Source organism: Protopterus annectens, chromosome 1.part2, assembly GCF_019279795.1.
Source record: "Protopterus annectens isolate FY-2018-M chromosome 1.part2, PAN1.0, whole genome shotgun sequence".
NCBI classification, from domain to species: domain Eukaryota; kingdom Metazoa; phylum Chordata; order Ceratodontiformes; family Protopteridae; genus Protopterus; species Protopterus annectens.
In genome coordinates, this window is record NC_056727.1 from 333,600,606 (window position 1) to 333,620,168 (window position 19,563).

At 38.6% G+C, this 19,563-nt stretch overlaps 1 protein-coding gene across 2 annotated transcripts in view; it reads left to right on the top strand.

The window, feature by feature from the left end:
• Positions 1–16,636, top strand: part of PAX1 (paired box 1) — a 47,620-nt gene extending 30,984 nt beyond the window's left edge. For both annotated transcript variants that reach the window (XM_044056300.1, XM_044056294.1), the window contains exon 5: positions 15,656–16,636. In XM_044056300.1, the coding sequence (XP_043912235.1) occupies positions 15,656–15,741 (86 nt within the window). In that variant the 3' untranslated portion in view covers positions 15,742–16,636. The remainder of the gene's footprint in view (positions 1–15,655) is intronic.
• Positions 16,637–19,563: the final 2,927 nt, after the last annotated feature.

A 19,563-nucleotide genomic window follows, 5' to 3' on the forward strand; every position in this document is an offset into this window, starting at 1 on the left:
TCCAGTTGTCCAAGTTCCACTTGAATTGGGTTAGGGAGGAACTCTGCTTCACATGGGAGCCTGTTCCATAGATGGGGTAGTCTCTGGGATACATACCTACAGTATCTCTCCAGCAGGTCCTATTTATATCACAGGCAAGGTTTAAGTCTTTAGAATGAGTAATTCTGATAATGTTTGTTTTGTGGATATGCAGAAGGTCCATCAGAGTGGGGTCTGACAATGCCCTGTATGTCAGGCATAGATCTCCCCTCAAAAGCCTGTAGGAGACAGAATACAGGGATAGAGCCTTGAGGCGGTCTGCACAGGACATATTACTTATGCCCTGTATTCTTTTAGTGAGGAACCTCTGTGGCCATTCCAATTGTTGGATATGTCTGGTTAGGTACATACCAAAGGGGGAACTGTACTCAGTAATAGGTCTGATGAATGCCAAATACAGTGAAACAATGACTTCCTTGGACTTAGATGTCATACCTTTGTTTATAAGTTGCACAACATAGAATGATTTCCTCACCACTGTAGACACGTGATGATCAAAGGCTAGATTACTATCTATGTGTGTCCCTAAGTCTCTGACTACTGGGTCACCTTGAAGGGGCGTGTTGTCAACATGATAGTTACCAGGGAAGGATGACTTCCCAAAGCATACCATTGTGCATTTCTTGGCATTTAGCATTAGTCCGTGGCTTTGACACCAGTCGTTTGTCTGTGTCAACCCCTCCTGGAGAACATTTGTGTCAGTGTAAGATTCAATGACAGCTCCTAATTTGCAATCATCTGCAAATTTAGTTAGCCAGAGACCACTGACATTGACTTTGACTTCAGAGAAGTAAATGCCAAAATGGAGCGGTCCAAGGACTGATCCCTGAGGGACTCCACTTGTGACTGACCTCTTTGTAGAGGTGGACTCCCCAATTCTAACTTCCCGGGTCCTGTCTGTGAGCCAGTTGGCTATCCAATAGGTGACATACAGGTTTGTACCTAACCTCTTGAGTTTGTCAGCAATGCCCGAGTGGGGAATTATGTCAAATGCCTTGGCCATGTCAAGGTAGGCAGTCTGAACAATTTTGCCCTCATCCTTTGCTTTGGTGACCTTCTCAAAAAAGTCCACCAGGTTGAGTAGGTATGATCTGCCCTTGACAAATCCAAACTGGATTGGGTCCAGTGTCTGGAGGTTTACTATATCTCTGTTGATCATCTCAAGAATAATTATTTCCATGGCTTTACATATAAGACTAGTGAGACTTATGGGTCTCTAGTTTCAAGGGCCTGTAGATGGACCACCTTTGTGCAGAGGGATGACTGTTGCCTTTCTCCATTCATGAGGCACAAAGCCTGTTTGAAGGCTACAGTTAAATAGTAATTCCAGAGATCCTGATAGGTCATGTTTCATGGTATTTAGAAGGTATCCTTGGCTATTGTCTGGGCCCATTGTTGCAGTGTTCTTGGTCTTAGAGCATTAAGGACCTGTTCCCTAGTGATAGTAGGGTAAGTTATATTTGATGCTATTTCCTGAGGGAAGGTTGAAGGGGAGAGAGGAGTAAAGTTGGAGCTGAATTTATCAGCCAGGAGATTTGCTATATCTTCTGACTCAGTATAAGTGGCTCCATTTACAACGAGCTCTGCACACAATTGTGTATTGCCTTTTTGGTTGTGGACCTAGCTAAAGAATGCTTTGTGACTGTCCTTGGCCTTGGAGGCCAAACTTACCTCAAATTTGGCATTGGTAGATTTTATTTGTCCTCTGAGTTGTTTGCTTAGTTTGTTTAGTTTGATGTGCTTTATCCTGCTGGGCCATGCACCTCATTTTTGCCATGATTTTCTTCCTCCTGTTATACAGATGACTGATTTTGTGATTCCACCAGGGTGGCTTTTTTGAATTAGTTCTGTACTTCTTCCTGGTAGGTACAGCTACCTCTATGCAGCTATTAACATGCTTGTATAGGATTTCTGTGAACAGTTCTGTATAGGCAGAAGTGTTCTCAGGGTTTATGGGAGCTTGAAATTTTGCCAAGATCTCACTTAATAGTAGGAGGTTAATCTTAGAATAGTTCCTGAATATTCCAGCTTTTTTAATGCTATATAGAATGGTGGGTCCTGAGAGGGGTATTTGCTGCAAATGTATTCACTTTATTATAGCATTGTTCAAGTTTTTTGTGGTTCCTGGAGGTTAGTATGGATGGGACTGCCATAAAGTAGTGAAGGGAGAGGCAAATGTGGTTTTAATTGCATTGGTGAGAAGGTTTTAGTTGTACTGGTGAAAAGGTTTGGCTCTGTAAAGCATCCCTGGTTTTTGGTGAGTTTTTTATGCAATTTTGTATATTCAAGTTGAATTTAAGATTGTCATTTACTATCATCCCTAATAATTTACTATGGGACGTAAATTTAATGGTTGTATTGGTAAGAGAGAAGATATTTAATTTTGATTTTTCATGAGCAAGGGGTTTGGGGAAAAAAAGTATTTTTTTTTGGGGGGGTGATCATGAGCTGTGAATTACAAAGCCATGTTTCAGTGGCTGTTAAAGGTTCTTGAGTAAATTTTAGAGATGTGCCAGGTTGTTTGATGTACATATGAGTGTAGCATCATCTGCGTATTGTATTAGGGAGGCCTGTTGTGTGGATGTGTGGAGTGTGTTGGTAAGAATGCTAAAGAAGAGGGGACCAAGGATATAGCCTTGTGGCACACCACTGGTGACTGGGAAGTATGGACAGAGGGTAGAGTGCCATTTTACTGCTCAATACCTATTGAACAAGTAATCGTTGAACCATAGAAGGGTGGGCTGAAACAGACCTAGTGAGGACATTTGAAGTAGAAGTTTGCTGTGGCAAACTGTGTCAAAGTGTGTCAAAGGCTTTATACTAGTCTAGAAATAAGGAGGAGAGTAGTTTGCTGTTATCTCTAGATTTATTGACAGTATCTATATAGGTTAGAAGTTCAGTGTTAGTACTATGGGAAGGGCAGAAGCCATGTTGTGTAGAGGATAGGAGTTCTTCCAGAAAAAAAGGTAGTTTAGCAATTGTTTTTGAATATGTTTTTGAAGTATTTTGGAGAGGGGGATAAGATTGTTATAGGTTTGAAGTTAGTAACATCTGTTGAAATTCCTCCTTTGTGTAGAGAGATAACATGATTTTTTTTCCAGAGAAAGGGAACATGAGAATTCTGGATTGACATTTTTATAAGGACTGAGACAGGATAGGCAATGCTATTAGCTGCTATTTTTATGTATTTACTTGGAAAGTTGTCAGCTGAAGCACAGCATGGTTTGATTTTAAGTAGTATTATATAAGATGTGGGCACAGATTTGAAGGTGAAAATGGATGTGGTGACATGTAGCTATTGGGCAGGGTTGGGATTAGATGTTTGGGAATCATTGGTTAGTGATGCTATACTATCTATGAAATAAGAGTTGAATTCTACTGTAGTTTCAACTGGTAAGTTATTGGTAGAGAGATTAGGGTTGCATTTTGGGCCAGGGTGTAAGATTTCTTTAATGGCTGATCAGAATTTTTTAGAGTTGTAGTTATTATTGTTCTGAAAGTTGAAATGGCATAGTTTTTTGTCTTCATTTATTTGTTTTTTAGTATGGTTGCGGAACATTCAGAAGTTTTCAAGATATTGTGGTGTTTTGTACTTTTGTGATTCTTTCCTTGCTTTTTCTCTATTCTGCATTAGCATTCCACTCTTTTTGGCTAGCCAAATTGTATTATTTGTTTTTTAGTCTCCTTTTTTCTAGAGTGGTGACCATGGTGGTACAGCCATTAGCATTGTTGCCTCACAGCAAGAGGTTCTCCAGTTCGATCCTTGGCTGGGGTGCCTTCTGTGCAGCGTCTGCATGTCCTCCCTGTGGTCGTGTGGGTTTCCTCCACATGCTCCAGTTTCATCCCAAAGACATGCTGTAGGTGGATTGGACACTAAATTAGCCCTAGGCATGAGTGTGTGCATGTGTGTGCCTTCTATGGAAGGTTGGGCACCAGGCTGGCAATGCGACAGCATAAAACTCTACTGCCAATCATTAGTGGAGATGTGATCTGCTGTGGCGACCCCTAACCAGGAAAAAGCCAAAAGAAGAAGAAGTCTTTTTTTTTTCTAGATGGTGCAAGGCTATTTAGGACATTTAAGAAAGTTGTATTAAATTTATTTACAGCATCATCTAAGGGGAAGATTTTAGGGTTTTCCAGTTAATAGATGATAGGGCAGTAATAAATATTTCTGGGTTAAAATTGGGCAGGTTGTGTGTTGTTTGATAAGCAAGCCATTTGAGTTGATATATGAGATGCCTGGCTGCTTAGACTGGGAGCTGGTCACTGACACAGTCTGACATTGCACCTGTGGTGGTAAATTTGTTAGGGTGTGATACTAGGATCCAGTGTAATGAGGAATTTATTATTATGCTATAATGTGTAGGGCTATTAATTAGTTGTGAGAAACTACATAAATTCATGTTAGATATAGGGGAGTTAGAGGTCATGTCCAACCAAGTGATAATGACATCACCTATTAGTACATTTTCATGTGGAATGGTTATGGATATCCAATGTAGGATACCTTCCACTGTAGCTGTATTGTCAGCAGGAAACATGAAAAGAACAGTAAACATATTTATTTGTTTATTTTCAGGAAAGTAATGAAAAGCTCTGTTAAACTGAATTTTAGTATTTGTTTGTTGTAGGGGGAAATGTGGTAGTTGTTGGAAAATATTAGAGCAAAACTGCCACCTTTCTCCTTTATACAGTCATTATAGTTGATATTATAGTCAGGGAGTGTAATTTTGGAGTTGCTCATGCTGGCTTAAACCATGTTTCAGTTGTAGTGGGTAATCCAGGCATGTAGTTCTTATTCAGTAAGTGGGTCCCTTCAGGAGCTTCAACTTGTATTGCAGGAAGGATATTATAATGTTTACAAATCTTTTGCTTGCCGAGTTTGGTTGCCTGGGCAATTCTTACAAAATCTTCCACATCCTCAAAATCTTCCAACATTGGCAGTGGATGCTCAAAGTCCTTTGAAAATTCCCACCCTGAATGTTTAGCCAATACCATTTCCTCCCCTTCAGGAACTCAGATGCATGTCCGCATTTTCAGTAGAAATAAAACTTGGGTAGTTTTAATCCAAATCTCCAGTAACAAACATACTGTCCTTCTTTCAGACTGCCTGAATGGGCAAACTACCCCCTGTGCTTCAGCATGCACTGATTTTATTAAACTAATGCTGGTGATACTGACCCATTCTTACTTGACTTAACCTAGAACCCAGTCAGTTACGATGCATTCACTTATAGCTTAAGTTTACAGGTAACATCACTCACTTTAGTCTTTTTGAAGCTAGGTAGAAATGTACTGGCCTGACTTATCAGAACAATTAAATGTACCTATGATGAAGATGGAGAACCAATCTGTCGGTGACAGAGCTGACCATTTATTTTTATTTGCTTTGTCATTTGTCCTTTTCCTGCCTGAGGGACTGTGAAAGGAGAAAAACAAATTCCCCTTTCAGAAACTGACTTGCAGTCAAATTATATAGATGGATTTCTATCACTGGAAGTAATGCAAAACATCACAGGAGGTGGACTGTTCCAAGTACAAGGGAGACCTTCACGCTATGAAAACACTTGAGTAATGATGGTATCTTCCCTGTTAACTAAGTATGTCAGGAAGATATATATTTCCTTTCAGGGTTAGAATTGAACCAGTCTAATCCACAGTGGTCTTCTGTGACAACCATGTGCTTCATGACCATCATATAGGTTTTCTTCCTACATACACATAGTGGTATGCATCAGCCTAGAGCAGCATATGGCTTATATCTTGCCACTGAGGGGGTGTTCAGAGGATCTATTTACCCCTTATATCTATCTAGCTCCTACAATCAATATGGCACCTCACAATAAGGATACATAATATACAAAGTAGGGTTCAATGGCAGTAGCCCAACCATTTAATTGAATTTATGGGGGAGTGGACCTGTGCTAGAGTTCTGTACTGATTACATTGGCAGTATTGATAAGTGACCAAAAAGGAGTATATCAAAATTAGTATCCAGAGGCAGCTTTACCATATCATTAGTACTTGTAATAGAAACTAATTAAAGACAATCTGTGATGCATAGAAAAGAGAATCAGGAGTGTCAATATCAGAGACTGAATAGGAATAATAGCTGGGCATATTCAAGGTGTATTAATTCAGAATGGTATGTTTGTTAAAACTGTATCCATTTGGAGCTTTACACCCACAGGCTAGTCATAAAGGAGAAGCTAGACAGCGCACAGTGCTAGCTGATGGTATGTTAAACTTTTTGGTCACATTTCCAGTTATTCCATTGTTTTGGAGATTTATTTATTTATTTTTTATTTTACATTTGTTAACCGGGTTAGTCTGGCTGAGCTCTTCACTCATTTTCAGCAGAGACCCAAGGAGAAGAGCTCCTCTGGACTAGAAAACAATTTATTAAATTTTAATAACATAGTAGTAACAATCAGCTATAGGATCTTACAAGCAGAGACCTGGAGAGAAAAAAAAGCTCCTCAGCTAATTCAATTATACAGAGTATTAACAATTGGCAGACAAGTATATGAGTTGTTACAAACAAGGTTTTAAACAATTAGCAGAAGAAAATGTGACTAGTTACAATATTATTTAAGCTGCTTAGAGAAAAATGAGTTAATAGTTAGGCAGATGCTTATTTAAAGTGAGTCGAATCTAGTTGTATAGGAGTTTGGAAACAAGAAAGGAAAGTAAGAATGGCTAGTAGGAGATGTAGGGGAGGTTGAGTATAGGAGACAGACTAGACAGGTAGGTCATTTTGAGGCTGTAAGAATTAAGAGTGGTTGGAGACAGAGGAAGGGATGAGGTAGAAGAGGCAGGAGAACAGTGTTAGAGATACATTAAGAGTGAGGTGGTGAAATAGATGAATGGATGGTGGTTTCAGGGTGGTTGGCTACAGTGGCAAGACCACTTTGTTTTTAGGTATTTCCTTGTGGCTAATTTGAAACTTCTGTTATACTGGATGGATTTTATTTCCAAGGGGAGTTGGTTCCAGGATGTAGCTGTGTTATAGTTATAGGAAAGGCAGCTTATTTTGGTTTTGGGTTTGTAGATGTCTAATAATTCTTGATTTGAGCTGCGTAGCGTCCTAGCAGGGGAATATTTGGATAAGACAGTGGAGAGGCTGGGGCAGAAGGAGGGTAGATAGAGGATAGAGTGGATGATTTCTAGTTGGTATAGTTGGAGCAGCTGAGGGAATTCTAGCCAGTCTAGTTGCTGTAGTGCTAAGCAGTGGTGTTACTTGTAGGTCTGCTTAGCTGCAAATCTGGCGATCTTATTATAGGTAGTTTCAAGCTTGGAAATAAGTGCAGAATTTAGGTTTGTGAATATGTGGCAGCTGTACAGGAGTGTTGGGATTAATAAAGCCTGGGAAAGAATTATTCGGGCAGTGTTAGTTAAGTATTTCTTGCTACGGAAAAGATGTCCAGGTTTCTGATGAGTTCTTTTTACTGAGTTAGTAATATGGAGATCAAACTTAAGCTGATCATCTATTGCAACACCTAGCAATTTAGTACTAGATTCAGCTGAGATTATAGTGTTGTTGCAGGATAAGATGGTAAATGTACTTTTGAGTGTGGTGATGTTTTTAGGGAGGAAGAGTAGGAGCTTAGTTTTTTTTTTTTGGATTAAGTATTAGTTTGTTATCACTAAGCCAAGTCTCAATGGTGTGGAAGGATGCCTGGGTAGTTGAGTGGAGGTCAGCTGGGTTGTCAGCAATGATTATACCAGTTGAGTCATCAGCATATTGCACAAGAGATGACTGGGGACAAGAGGAGTAGAGCAAGCTGGTGAAAATATTAAAGAGTAGTGGTCCAAGTATGGACCCTTGGGGGACTCCCATTTGTACAGTGAGAGGGGAGGATAGTGCAGAGAGACATTTAACTGATTGCTGGCGGGTAGAGAGATAGCTGGAGCACCAGGAGACAGTGGGGGGGGGGTGTAAGTTAGTGAGTTTATCTAAAAGGAGTGGGTGAGAGACAGTGTCAAAGGCTTTAGAAAGGTCAAGGAATAGGCATGAGGCAACTTTATTGTTATCACGAGCTAGGGAGACTATGTTGATGAATGATATGAGTGCAGTAGTTGTATTATGCTTGGGACGAAAATGATGCTGTGTGGGTGTGAGAAGGTTTTCCTGGTGAAGGTAATTCATTACCTGCTTGTGAATGCATTTCTCTAGGATTTTGAGAGTGGAAAGAGTATGGTAATTGGTCTGAAGTTGGATATATCTGAGGAGTTGCCCCCTTTGTGAATAGGTAGAGTAAAGAAATTCTTCCATACAGTGGGGACATAGGATTCAGAAATAGATTGGTTGATTAAGATGGATACAGGATAGGCAAGAGGTTCAGAGGCAATCTGCAGGAAGTAAGAGGGTAGCCTGTCAACAGATGGGGAGCAAAGTTTAAGTTTAGAGAGTAATGACTTTATATAGTTAGTTGATACTACTGCTTTTAGACAGAAGGAGTTAGGAGGGTTTGGAAGAGGTAGAGAGTTTGTGGGTGTATGCTAGTGTTGTTTCCAGGGGGATAGAATTTATTATGGAGGTTATTGAGTTTATAAAATAATTGTTGGCTATGTCTTCAGGTGTTGCATTAGGATGTGGGTTAGGAGAGGAAGGGTTTCCTGGATGCAGAGTCTGTTTAATAGTACTCCGGAATTTCTTTGGGTCTGATTTAAGAGTAGAGGGAGGATTGGCATAGAAGTTTATTTTGTCATAATGGATGATTTATTTTATTTCTGAGTTCTTTACATTTCTGAAGAAGAGAAGGGGTCCTAGTTTTAGTCCACATTTTCCAAATCCTATTCCGGTCTTTCATGAGGGTTCTGGTATATTTAGTGAGCCAGGGAGCAGTATTAGATTTGATTCTAATTGTGCGAAGAGGAGCAAGGGAGTTAAGAATGTTTAGGAATGTAGTTTTGAAGGAGAAGGAGTGGACAGCTTCATCTAAAGGAAGAGTGGTGAGGTAAGACCAGTTAATTTTGGAGAGTTGGTGAATAAAGGAGTTAGGACAGAAATGAGAAAGTGAGCGGGTGATAATACATTTGTTAGGTTTGGTAAGGTGGGGAGTATGTCTGGTAACTGTTACAGGACAGTGGTCGCTGAGGGCATTTGGAAGGGTTTGGGAGTTATGACAGATTTAAGGGTGGGAGACCAATATCCAGTCAAGAAGACAGCTAGGTAGTTGAGATTTATTAATGTAGGTTGGGGTTGCGATTAGCTGCTCAAACCCATGTAGGTTTATACAGGAAGTAGTGATGGGAGCTTGTATTGTAAGCCAATCAATATTTACATCTCCCAGTATAATTATTTCATTGTGGATGGTATGTGAGAGGTGAGATAGGATGTTCTCAAGTAGGTTAATATTATCACCAGGGGGAATATAGATTGTTGTGACAGTTATGGTGTTGAAACTGTTAAGTTTGAAGTTGGTCAGTAGGAGTACAGCTGGCGAAAAGGAGGGTAAGTCTAGTGTGGGACTGATATGGGAGAGACAATTGGAGTAGAGTATGGAGACTCCTCCTCCTTTTCTTTTAGGTTGATCTAATCGAAGGATATTATAGCCAGGAGGGATGATTTCACTGTCCAGATGGTGTGGTTTTAACCATGTTTCAGTTAGAGTAACTATGTCAGGAGTATAGTTAGCTATCCAAGTATGGAGTTCTTGAACTTTATTTACAAGGCTTCTGATGTTGATAGAGCAGAATTGTACTTGTTTTGTGGGTTGGAGGGGTTGGCAGGTTTAGATACAGGGAGGCTATTGTTCAGAGTAGTGTCTGTAGGGCCTGGGTTAGGATGAATGTCACCAGATAGAAGTAAGAGGTTTGTAATGGGGTTTTAATTTGAGTAAGTAGACTTTGTTTTTTTTTTTTTTTTTTTGTTTTAAAGGGGAGGGGGGAGATATTTTTATTTTAGGAATGGGAGTGGTGGGGGGAAGGATGGAGGGACACATTAGTAGATAGGGTTGTGGTGTAGTACTTGAGTTAAGAGTGGTGTTTGAGGGATGGGAATAGGGAGTAGGTAATTGTGAGTGATAGGAGGTGAGGTGATAGAGTATAAGGAGTATAGAAGGTAAGAGTATAATTTCAGATGTAAGAGATGTCACTTTATGGGATGCAAAACAGAGGATGAGAAGAAGGTGTGGGAGTAAGGTATAGTAGTCTTTGACAGTGGATAGCAGGTAAGTGTGGGGAGGAGCAAAGAAGGGAGGTATTATGAGAACAGGAAGTAGAGGGGAGGGGATTTGGGAGGAGGTGAGGGGGTGTGGATAGGTATAAAGGTAATGACATGGGGGGTGGGAGGGAATGGGGGTGGAAGGTGAGCAACGCCTTCCAGATAGAACTTCGCTAAAAAAACTATCAGCTAGTCCAGGGACACTTAGTAGAGATGCTACACCTGGAGGGCCTTCAGCTGCAATTAGAGCAAATAAAACTATGTGTAGGAGTACACCACAGGTACATGTTGTATGTGCTTACTAGTCAGCAATGGCAGATTTTATTCTCTTTTATATTTTTATTCCCCTTTGCTCATTGTTTTCTGCACACAATGTAGCTAAAGATAAAAGCAGCTGGAAAATTTGCACCTCTGTTTGGTGTTTAGTGAAGAACAAGTATTGAGGAGGAGGGACTGAAGGCTATGACTACTGAGAGGGGCTAAATACCTTAACATGCAACAAATTATCAACAGTGAAATGGATGAAAGGGATGGAGGTGGGCTAAGAGGAAGAAGGTTTGCAGCTGTTGCCCCTGGGGTATGCACTCTTGCTGACTGTAACAGATTTTAGCAAAGCATAACAGTAGTCACAAAAGCTGGCACCTACACTACACAAGTGGCAACTACAAGGTTCCTGGAGTTAAACCTGGGACTGCAGTCTATTTGTGGATGATTGCTGGTTAGTTTTCTTTTCTTTTAGCTGGAGTGAGAGGATTCCTTGGTCACACAATGGGGAGGGGGACCCAAAGCGATCAGGTCCTCAGTGGCTACTACACAAGCGGCAACAACAAGGTTTCTGTGGCTGCAGTCTATTTTTAGATGATTGCTGGTTAGAGTTTTTTTTTGCTTTTAGCTGGAGTGAGAGGATTCCTTGCTCACACAAGTGGGGGGTGGGGTGGGCAAAGCAATCAGGTCCTCAGATGCATTCTACAAGCCACTGGAAAAGTTTTGAAATGCATTTTTTGCATTCAGTAGAAATATTTTTTTCTGAGTTTTGATCGTGCACCCAAATATTAGAGAAAGGTAAAGTCAAGGATTTCCCAAATTATTTTAGAACAGGCACAAACATTAATACAGGTCTCCTGAGTTTTCCAGCTAGGATTCACAGAAGCAAACTGCAGATAAACTCAAAACTGCGATCAGCACTTGAGGCTGTGGTTTATATTCAGGACCCAGTTATAGGGTGACATAATGAAATACCATATGAAATCTGAGGGTTCAGGTGCCTAGGCAGCGAGACATGTCCCTCTGGTACATTTGACTGAGGACATATGGCTGAAGTAACATTCAGCTGCAGAGAAATATGTCTGTTTGCAAATTCCCTGTGGGCAAAGAGAAGAATTTGTTGTCATATCCACAACTTCAATAACCAAATGCATAAGGGGAAAACAATGTCCATGGTCCCCAAGGCAACATGAGACAGCAGACAATATGGCAGCCATCAGCAGCAGGCTGGCCAGAGGGCATGTAAGTGTCAGTAAAAATGCAGTGCACAATGGGCAGTGCCTTTATAATTCGAGTGTGTGGACCACTACCCCCTTCACAGTGTCTAGGGAACATTACCTAAAACACATACTGGAGCATAAATGTGACTACATTAGCCTGCAGGATTTCCACCATGCTGTAGCACATGTTGCAGTTACATAAGTATGTAGTGTACACTGAGCACAACACTCATTACCTCTTCTGCCTCCATGCATTTGGTTATTAAAGCTGTGAATATGGCAATGTGTGCTTCTCTTTGTCCACAGGGAATTTGCAAACAGCCATATTTCTCTGCAGCTGAATGTTACTTCAGCCATGTGTCCCTAGCCAAATATACCACAGGGAAATGTCTTGCTGCCTAGGTGCCTGAACCCAAAATCTGAACACTTGTGCAGGAATAAATAATGACTGTTTGCTGAATAAAACAGTTGTAATCCAAGTTACATAGCAGGCTACAGCTCTTGTTTCCTATTACCATGGTTAGTGGACAATTAAAAATCAATATTTTATCAGTGTTTAATTGCTTAATTACTTATTGTTTCTTGCTGCTTATTGACTGTTTTTTAATTGCCCGTTAACTGTTTTATGTTTATCTGTGGCTTGTGGTTTGCTCTTGTTTTACCTCAGAAGGTATATGACGAAGACATTAGAAAACAGAGTTGCAACCTGCTATGCAACTTTTGTTAACACTTTTTTATTCAGCAAATCAGTTATTGTTTATTTTTATCACTTGCTGTTGATGGCTATGTTTGTAGGAATGTCTAGTTTAGTTATTTATTCATATTCACCAGGGTATTCAGCTTTTATCACTTGCTGCTGATGGTTACATTTGCAGAAATGTCTAGTTTAGTTATTTATTCATATTAACCAGGGGATTCAACAAGGTGAACATGAAGGTACATGAGTTTTGGGGTTTGATGCATTTTTTTCTGTTACTTTGGAGAAGTAACTAGAACTATGTATATATTTTAAACACAGAGAGTTTGACATACATTGTGTGTAAATATGTGTCAAAGTGTGACAGTTCATGCTGAGTGCTATATTGTTATGATTACACTGAGAGTCTTGTTTATTGCTTTCTGTGTGATTTATTGAAATTCATAGCTCTATCACATACAAAGAATTACTTGTGTGGAATAGTATTGGAACGGTTTATACACACTCAGAGCTCCAACTCTCTCAAAACATTGACTATAATTTGATCAGCTTTAGTATTGAAATAATATTTTAGATTTCTTTACCTTATTATATTTATTTATTTATTTATTTATTTATTGCAGTTGGTTTACCAGGATAGTCCATTGGGCCAAAATGAACCCGTTTTCAATGGAGTCCTGGGGAGAAAAGCTCCAAAAATGTAGGTACAGAATCAATCTATCTAGGTCATATCCATCAACAATCTAAGTACAGCAGGTTATTAATGATAATTATACAGATGCAAAAGATTAAAGCAAATAATTTCAAAAATAGTACAGCAAACATTATCTTACTGATCCAACAGACCTGTTGGAAAGAACAGCTGACAAGATCAGATTTATCTCATGGTGTGCTTTTTTAAATGATTCTCTGTCTCACTATGTTCATTAAAGGAAAAACCCTTAATAGTTTCTAAGAATAAACCTTATTTTAACACTATCATTCTTGCTAATTTAATAGCTATATCTGACTTATACATATTCACTGTTTTTTTTCATCATGTAAGTTAATTTTCCTTTAAAACACAATAACATATATAACTTAATATCATACCAGTGTCAATTTATAACAGTTCAAGATTTGATGAAATTAGTCTGCTTTGTGTACTTCACATTTCCAGCAGCTGATGCTGTTACTCCAGCCTTTTACTCTAGTTAGAGAATATCACCACATGTTAAATTGGCTGAAATAATCTTATTTATGATATTAAATCACATTTCTGAAATGAATTGCATTTGAGTTAAACCAGACCATTTGCCATCTAAGTCACCTAAATTATCTGCAGGTTTAAATTAATTTCTGATAGAAGTATTTTATACAGAAAGTTAGTTAATTTTGCCCTTTGGTTACTTAGTTCTTGAGTTGGTAAATGTATTTTCTACATCACTGATTTAATATAAAATTTACAGTGTTGTCAACCATAAGTAGTAATTTGAAGACACTTCCAGTGCATACTTTGCCTTTTCAGTTAATTCACGTACCTCTTCCAATTAGCCTTTTTTCCAGAACCCCGATATATCCATAAAGAAAATTAAACTCTAGAAAGATTTGATAAGCTAAGTGTGTGGTGTTTTGAAGCATAGTGAAGTGTTTGGAGTCTGAAATCTTAAATAGTAGTGAAAGAATTTCAGCGGCATGTAGACCAGTGATAATATTATTGTGTATTTTCTGTCTTTCTTTAAACATCTGAGATGCCAGATGTTGTTTCCTGCAGGTTCAATGTTCCTACTCCAATCGTTTTGTGAAATCGTTAGTTCCGAATATACCCATATAGCAGCCCGGAAAACCGTGGGACTAATACTGTAAAGTCATAGTTGATCTTGCATATGCCATGACATCAGGATACAAAGCTGTCAGCTGTTACCTCCAGAAATAATCCGGGTCACTTAGTAAAAATATTAGTACTATTAATTTGTAAAGCTGTCAGAATGAGAGGATGTGAATTAACATACTTTTTCTGAAGTAAAAGAAGTGTATAACTGTAATTATTGTCATTATGTTTTGAGGGCAATCCGTCAACTTTTCTCCCCAAATCGCTTGTTTTAGGAGGGGTTGGAAGGACAGAGCAACATTTTGAACCAAAAACCAGGGGTGTCCTTGAAAATCGGGGAAACAGGCCCTCCTACACCCCACATGTATTTACCATCACTACGGTGACATAAACCAGGAAAGGGGAAAAGACCGCATTCAGAAACTGCACCAGTACTAATTCCTAACGTGAAATAACCATCACAGAGTTCAGCATCGGGGAGTTACACAGGTCCATTTTGTACATAGGAGGTGTAGAGAAGTCGAAAACAGCTAGCAGGACATAGCTATGAAACCTGAACCTGCATGCTCCTAGCTTGGAGCCTGTAAATAGTATCCCGGTCTAAGATAACATTACTTTATGGCAGAATGAGATGTGTTTTGATGCTGTACTTACAAAATGAACTGCAGAATCATGTTATATTGTATTAAATGGGTCTTATCTCTGTAAATATGGATAACATGTTCTGTTTGGATGCATACTAATCCAAAAACTAATGCAGGGGCAAGGTATACAGTCGAATGCGTTTATTAATCTTTTGTGGAGTATATTTGATAGTTGTGATTAAGACAAAATAAAATATAGGGCAATGAAAAACTAACAAACTAAAACATAGCTGGAAGTGATTGGTGAGTTATGGACTCTATTCATGAAAGGTAGGTGATCGCTTTAAGTCAGGTTTTCGATTAAATGGCAGCAACATCAAGCAAAGTAGGCTGCTGCTGTCCGTATGTCAATATAGGCAATGATTATGATAATACTGATGTTTAGTAAGTGTCATTCTCAACTCGTGTCCTTTTTTAACTATACCGTTTGCTGGATTTCTGTAATACAATACAACTCAAATGAGCAAATCCAATTGTCTTTGCTATTAGATTGGTCTGGTTGTTATGTAGAAATATCTAACTTTTTATTTCTACATTGTTAGGATATATTTGGAGTGTACAGTTAACTAATAAATGCAGTAATTATCTGACCTTTATTTTAAAAGAAAAGTTGAAAAGTTCCAACTGTGCTGACATTGTTTTATCGGAGGATATGCATTTTGCTCTACCATATTTCTACTTCCTACGTAAAATTGTTTGTAGCCTAGTGACATTTTAGCAGCATTTTTAAACATGTTTTTGTTATTGTCTGTTATAGCATTTCGTAAACTGTTCTATCTTTCTTTTCGTCCTAATTTATGATTCCAAAAAAAGAAAGAAAACCTTCAAGTCCGGTAAGCAAGGCACACGAAGTCATAACAAATGTGCATGGACTTGCAATTCCAGTGACATCTTCTTAGCCTTCTGTTAAAGCTTCAGTTATGGATTATGAGATTCTTTAGCACACAATAATCCGGGTTGCTGGAAGAAAAGAACAGTGATTACTGTCAAACAGAAAACTGTAATTCGCAGAACACATATGTATCGCCTGATTGTCATTCGTGGACAGAGAATGTCGTCATATGGTGCTTGACGTCACATTTCTAGGTGGTGTGACGTACTGACAGACCTTTTTTGCATCACTCTTTAAATAGATGCCCAGATTATTTCACAGATAACGTGAGGCTGTGTACTCTAATGAAGAAATGCGATTGAAACATGCCTTTAGGACGTTCATATCTTTACAGAACAGAAGATGAAACTGAAAAACAGAGGATTTTCCGGGATTCCTTTTGTCAGGTTCATTTGCCCTTTTTGACTGTTTCCTGTTAATGACAGAGCTTTAGAATACTGCATGTTTTAGTTTCATTTGACATTGCTTCCTTTATTTCTCTGCCACCACCCCCCACACCACATACAAACGAATAAGTTCATACACTTTAATTAGCGTGTAGCATGTCATCAAGGTGCTTTGCTTTACTTTTACACTTCGTGTATCAGGTGTTCAGAATACCAACTAGAAGCACTGGTGCTTAGTGCGTGTCCACATTATGCAAGACTTTTATTTAATATCTGCCTGAGACAAGTTATGATAATCTGTTTGGACAGTTTTTCGTGATTTCATTAAGTTATGCTTCTTCAATGACAAATGCAAAGATCCCAATACGAATACACAGCAAAGCACAGGTGTGAACACATTAAAGACGGTTGTAATGTATGTCATAAACTGTAAATCTGCAAATAGTACATCACTTTATTATATATATTTTTATAATTTTAACTTGTAAATACGCTAAATAAATTGCTCAAAGCAAAGACGCATAATTAATTCATAATTCAGATGAATGACTGCAAAGTTGTAAAGGATGATTCAATTTATGAAAATTAATAGAAGTCGTGTCTCAAGGTTGTGACGATTGCTTATGTGCCTGGCTCTCAGATGAATTGGGGGTAGATCTTAACAGCGTCAATGACAATCAGGGACATTTTTTTTAAATATTAAGTACTGTTAACTTGAAATGTTGAGAGAATAAGATAATGCAAATTAATATGTATTTTTGAAGTTAAATGTCTATAACTCTAATTATTGTCATTATTTATTAAGTGTAATACACCACCTTTTCTCCAAAAGTCACCTGTTTTAGGATGGATTAAGAGTAACAGAAACATAATTTGAGTCAAAATTGTGGATGTTTCTGAAAATCAGTGGCTGTTGAGAGGCCTGCTTATGTCATGCGTAACTATAAATTGCACAATGCAAGAAACTGCAGATAAGTCACAGAATTCCGAGAGCAACCTCGACAATGGATATATTCATATTTACACATCAATAAAATGCTTAACGCCCCATTCCAAGGGCTGTCCTCCTTGGCCCTTTTTTGCTAGAGGGCATAAAGAATGGCAGTTCAACTACTAGGCTGCTAGTAATCTTTTGGATCAGTCTAGTAGCAACCCCAGAACCATCAGTGTTGTCCGAAATGGATAGTTATATTGATACTGTGTTAATGCTTACCCAAGGATCGATTGGTAAAAAAGTGTCCAGCGTATCAGCGCCTGTCACGGGCGCGCGCGCGCGCACACACACACCCACACACACACACACACACACACACACACACGCACACACACACACACACGTATATATGAGTGTGTGTGCGTTTTCCTAAATCTGTTTCTAGGTTGCATGTTCAGTTTTATATTTTTACATTTAGAATACTAATTTAACGCATGATACAAAGTATCTTCTGGTAACTAAAACATAATTCACCATTACTTCGGAATAATTTACAGCCATACATTAGATAAATCAAATTTTTGCAGTATTTTTTTTTTTTTTTTGCCTATAACTTGTTTCTCAAGTTGGGGTTATTCCTTACATTTATAATTGTGCCCAGCATCATACATAATATCATTTGTCAGTCTTCTAAGATGTGACATTTTCATACTTTGATTTGCCCAGTAGCAACTTCGTTTACTGAGGTATGGCTTCTCGTTTATGTCAGGCATAACAGCTATTGAAGGTAAGATGCCACTGTCCTTTCCTGGTGCTTTTATTTCTCTTCCAAAATTGTGTCTTTTCTAATTTGATAGGGGAAATGAATAGTAATAATGACAACGACAATAATTAATTAGAAGCAAGCTTTTCAAACCACTGGCCTCGAAGACAGCTGTTTCCTGTTCTTTTGCATGTAGACAGTCTAGGCATATTATTATAGAAAGAAATAATTTTTAAAGAGCTTCAATTCACTTGGGTACTGATCCGAGTCTGCAGTAGGAAAGTCCCCCCTCCCCACACCCCCTGTAAAACCACACACACGCTGCACGAATCAACATGTGTTCAGCCCTTTGGATCTTTACAGCAAACTATTTTTGTTACATTTGCACTGAATATGCATCCCTCTTTGTGCAGTCTCACAGTTCCGTTTGCGTTTGACGAAGTGCCCATTTGTCAGTGGTTATTTGCACAAAGGAGTCAGATTTTCATTTTTTTCTGGCAGGTTTTATAACAGGCCATTATAAGTAAGTTGATTTAGTTGACGTTAATTCAGACTTGCAAAACACGGATGCATAGCTTTTTACCTGTTGCCACCAGGTTCCAGCACTAAAAAAAAAAAACCTTTTGTAGTTATTGTCGCAACTCTCTGTAAAACTCGACAGTTTAGTAGTAGTTGAATAAGCATACATTTTCTGAAGTAAAAGAAGTTTGTAACTTAGTGATTAATAATACATATTGACTGACTGTGCTTTCCTCCGAAATCACCGGTTTTAGGAGGGGCAGAGCAAATGTTTGAGCCAAAATCAAGGATATTTGAGAGGTATGATAGACATCGGTCACTGCACTTGTCTGTAACTTGCAATTGCTTGCACCAGTAGTGTATACCCATTCAACTAATTTAATTTGGTAAAAATGTAAATGTTGTGACTAACGGTCGATTATACAATCAAGGATAAGGGGAAATAGAAAGCTCACATGCCCCTTTGGGGGCCACCGTATCTGTCTGAGAAGACTTGTAGGACACATACTGTGTGCTCATTTATTTTAAGTAGTTCTAAAGTATCAACGCTCTGATAATAACAAACAGACGCTGAAAGGTGACTTTCGTAAGTATTTCAGGTTATAAATCCACGTTACCAAAATATTGTTTAGCATTAACAAGCAAACAGATCTTCCTGTAAATATTGTAGAAAACTTTGATTTTTTTATTTGAAATATATTGATATGGTGAAAAGCGACAAATGTAACTAAAACGTCCAGCAGTGACTCTATTTTGGTAATACAAAATGGTTGCGGGTATAGCTTCCTTGGACAGTAGAAAGAGTGGCAACGCCGTGCACTTTTGGTACAAAATTGACCGAGTTACTGAAGTCATAGCATTTTGTCAGTAATTTTTCTCTATACGTTTTATTTATTTTAAATAATAACCATACAAGCCATGATGTTATAATACTAAATAAAACATATTCTCAGCATGCTATATGCACATAATTAGTTGTCGACTGCCTTTAATTGGTGACTAGAGGAAACTCGTGTGTTCGCCCTCTGTCTCATCGATCTGTCCTACTGAATTATTGCTGTCATCCGCATCATTATCATTACACACACACACACACACAGGGACACTAAGGTATAACACTGGAAGATGTCCGGGACAAAAATAAATACTTAAACATAAAAATGAATAGGCACTGACTCATTCTTAACTGACTAGCTGCTCATAAAAGACAAAAATTGTTATGCTGCT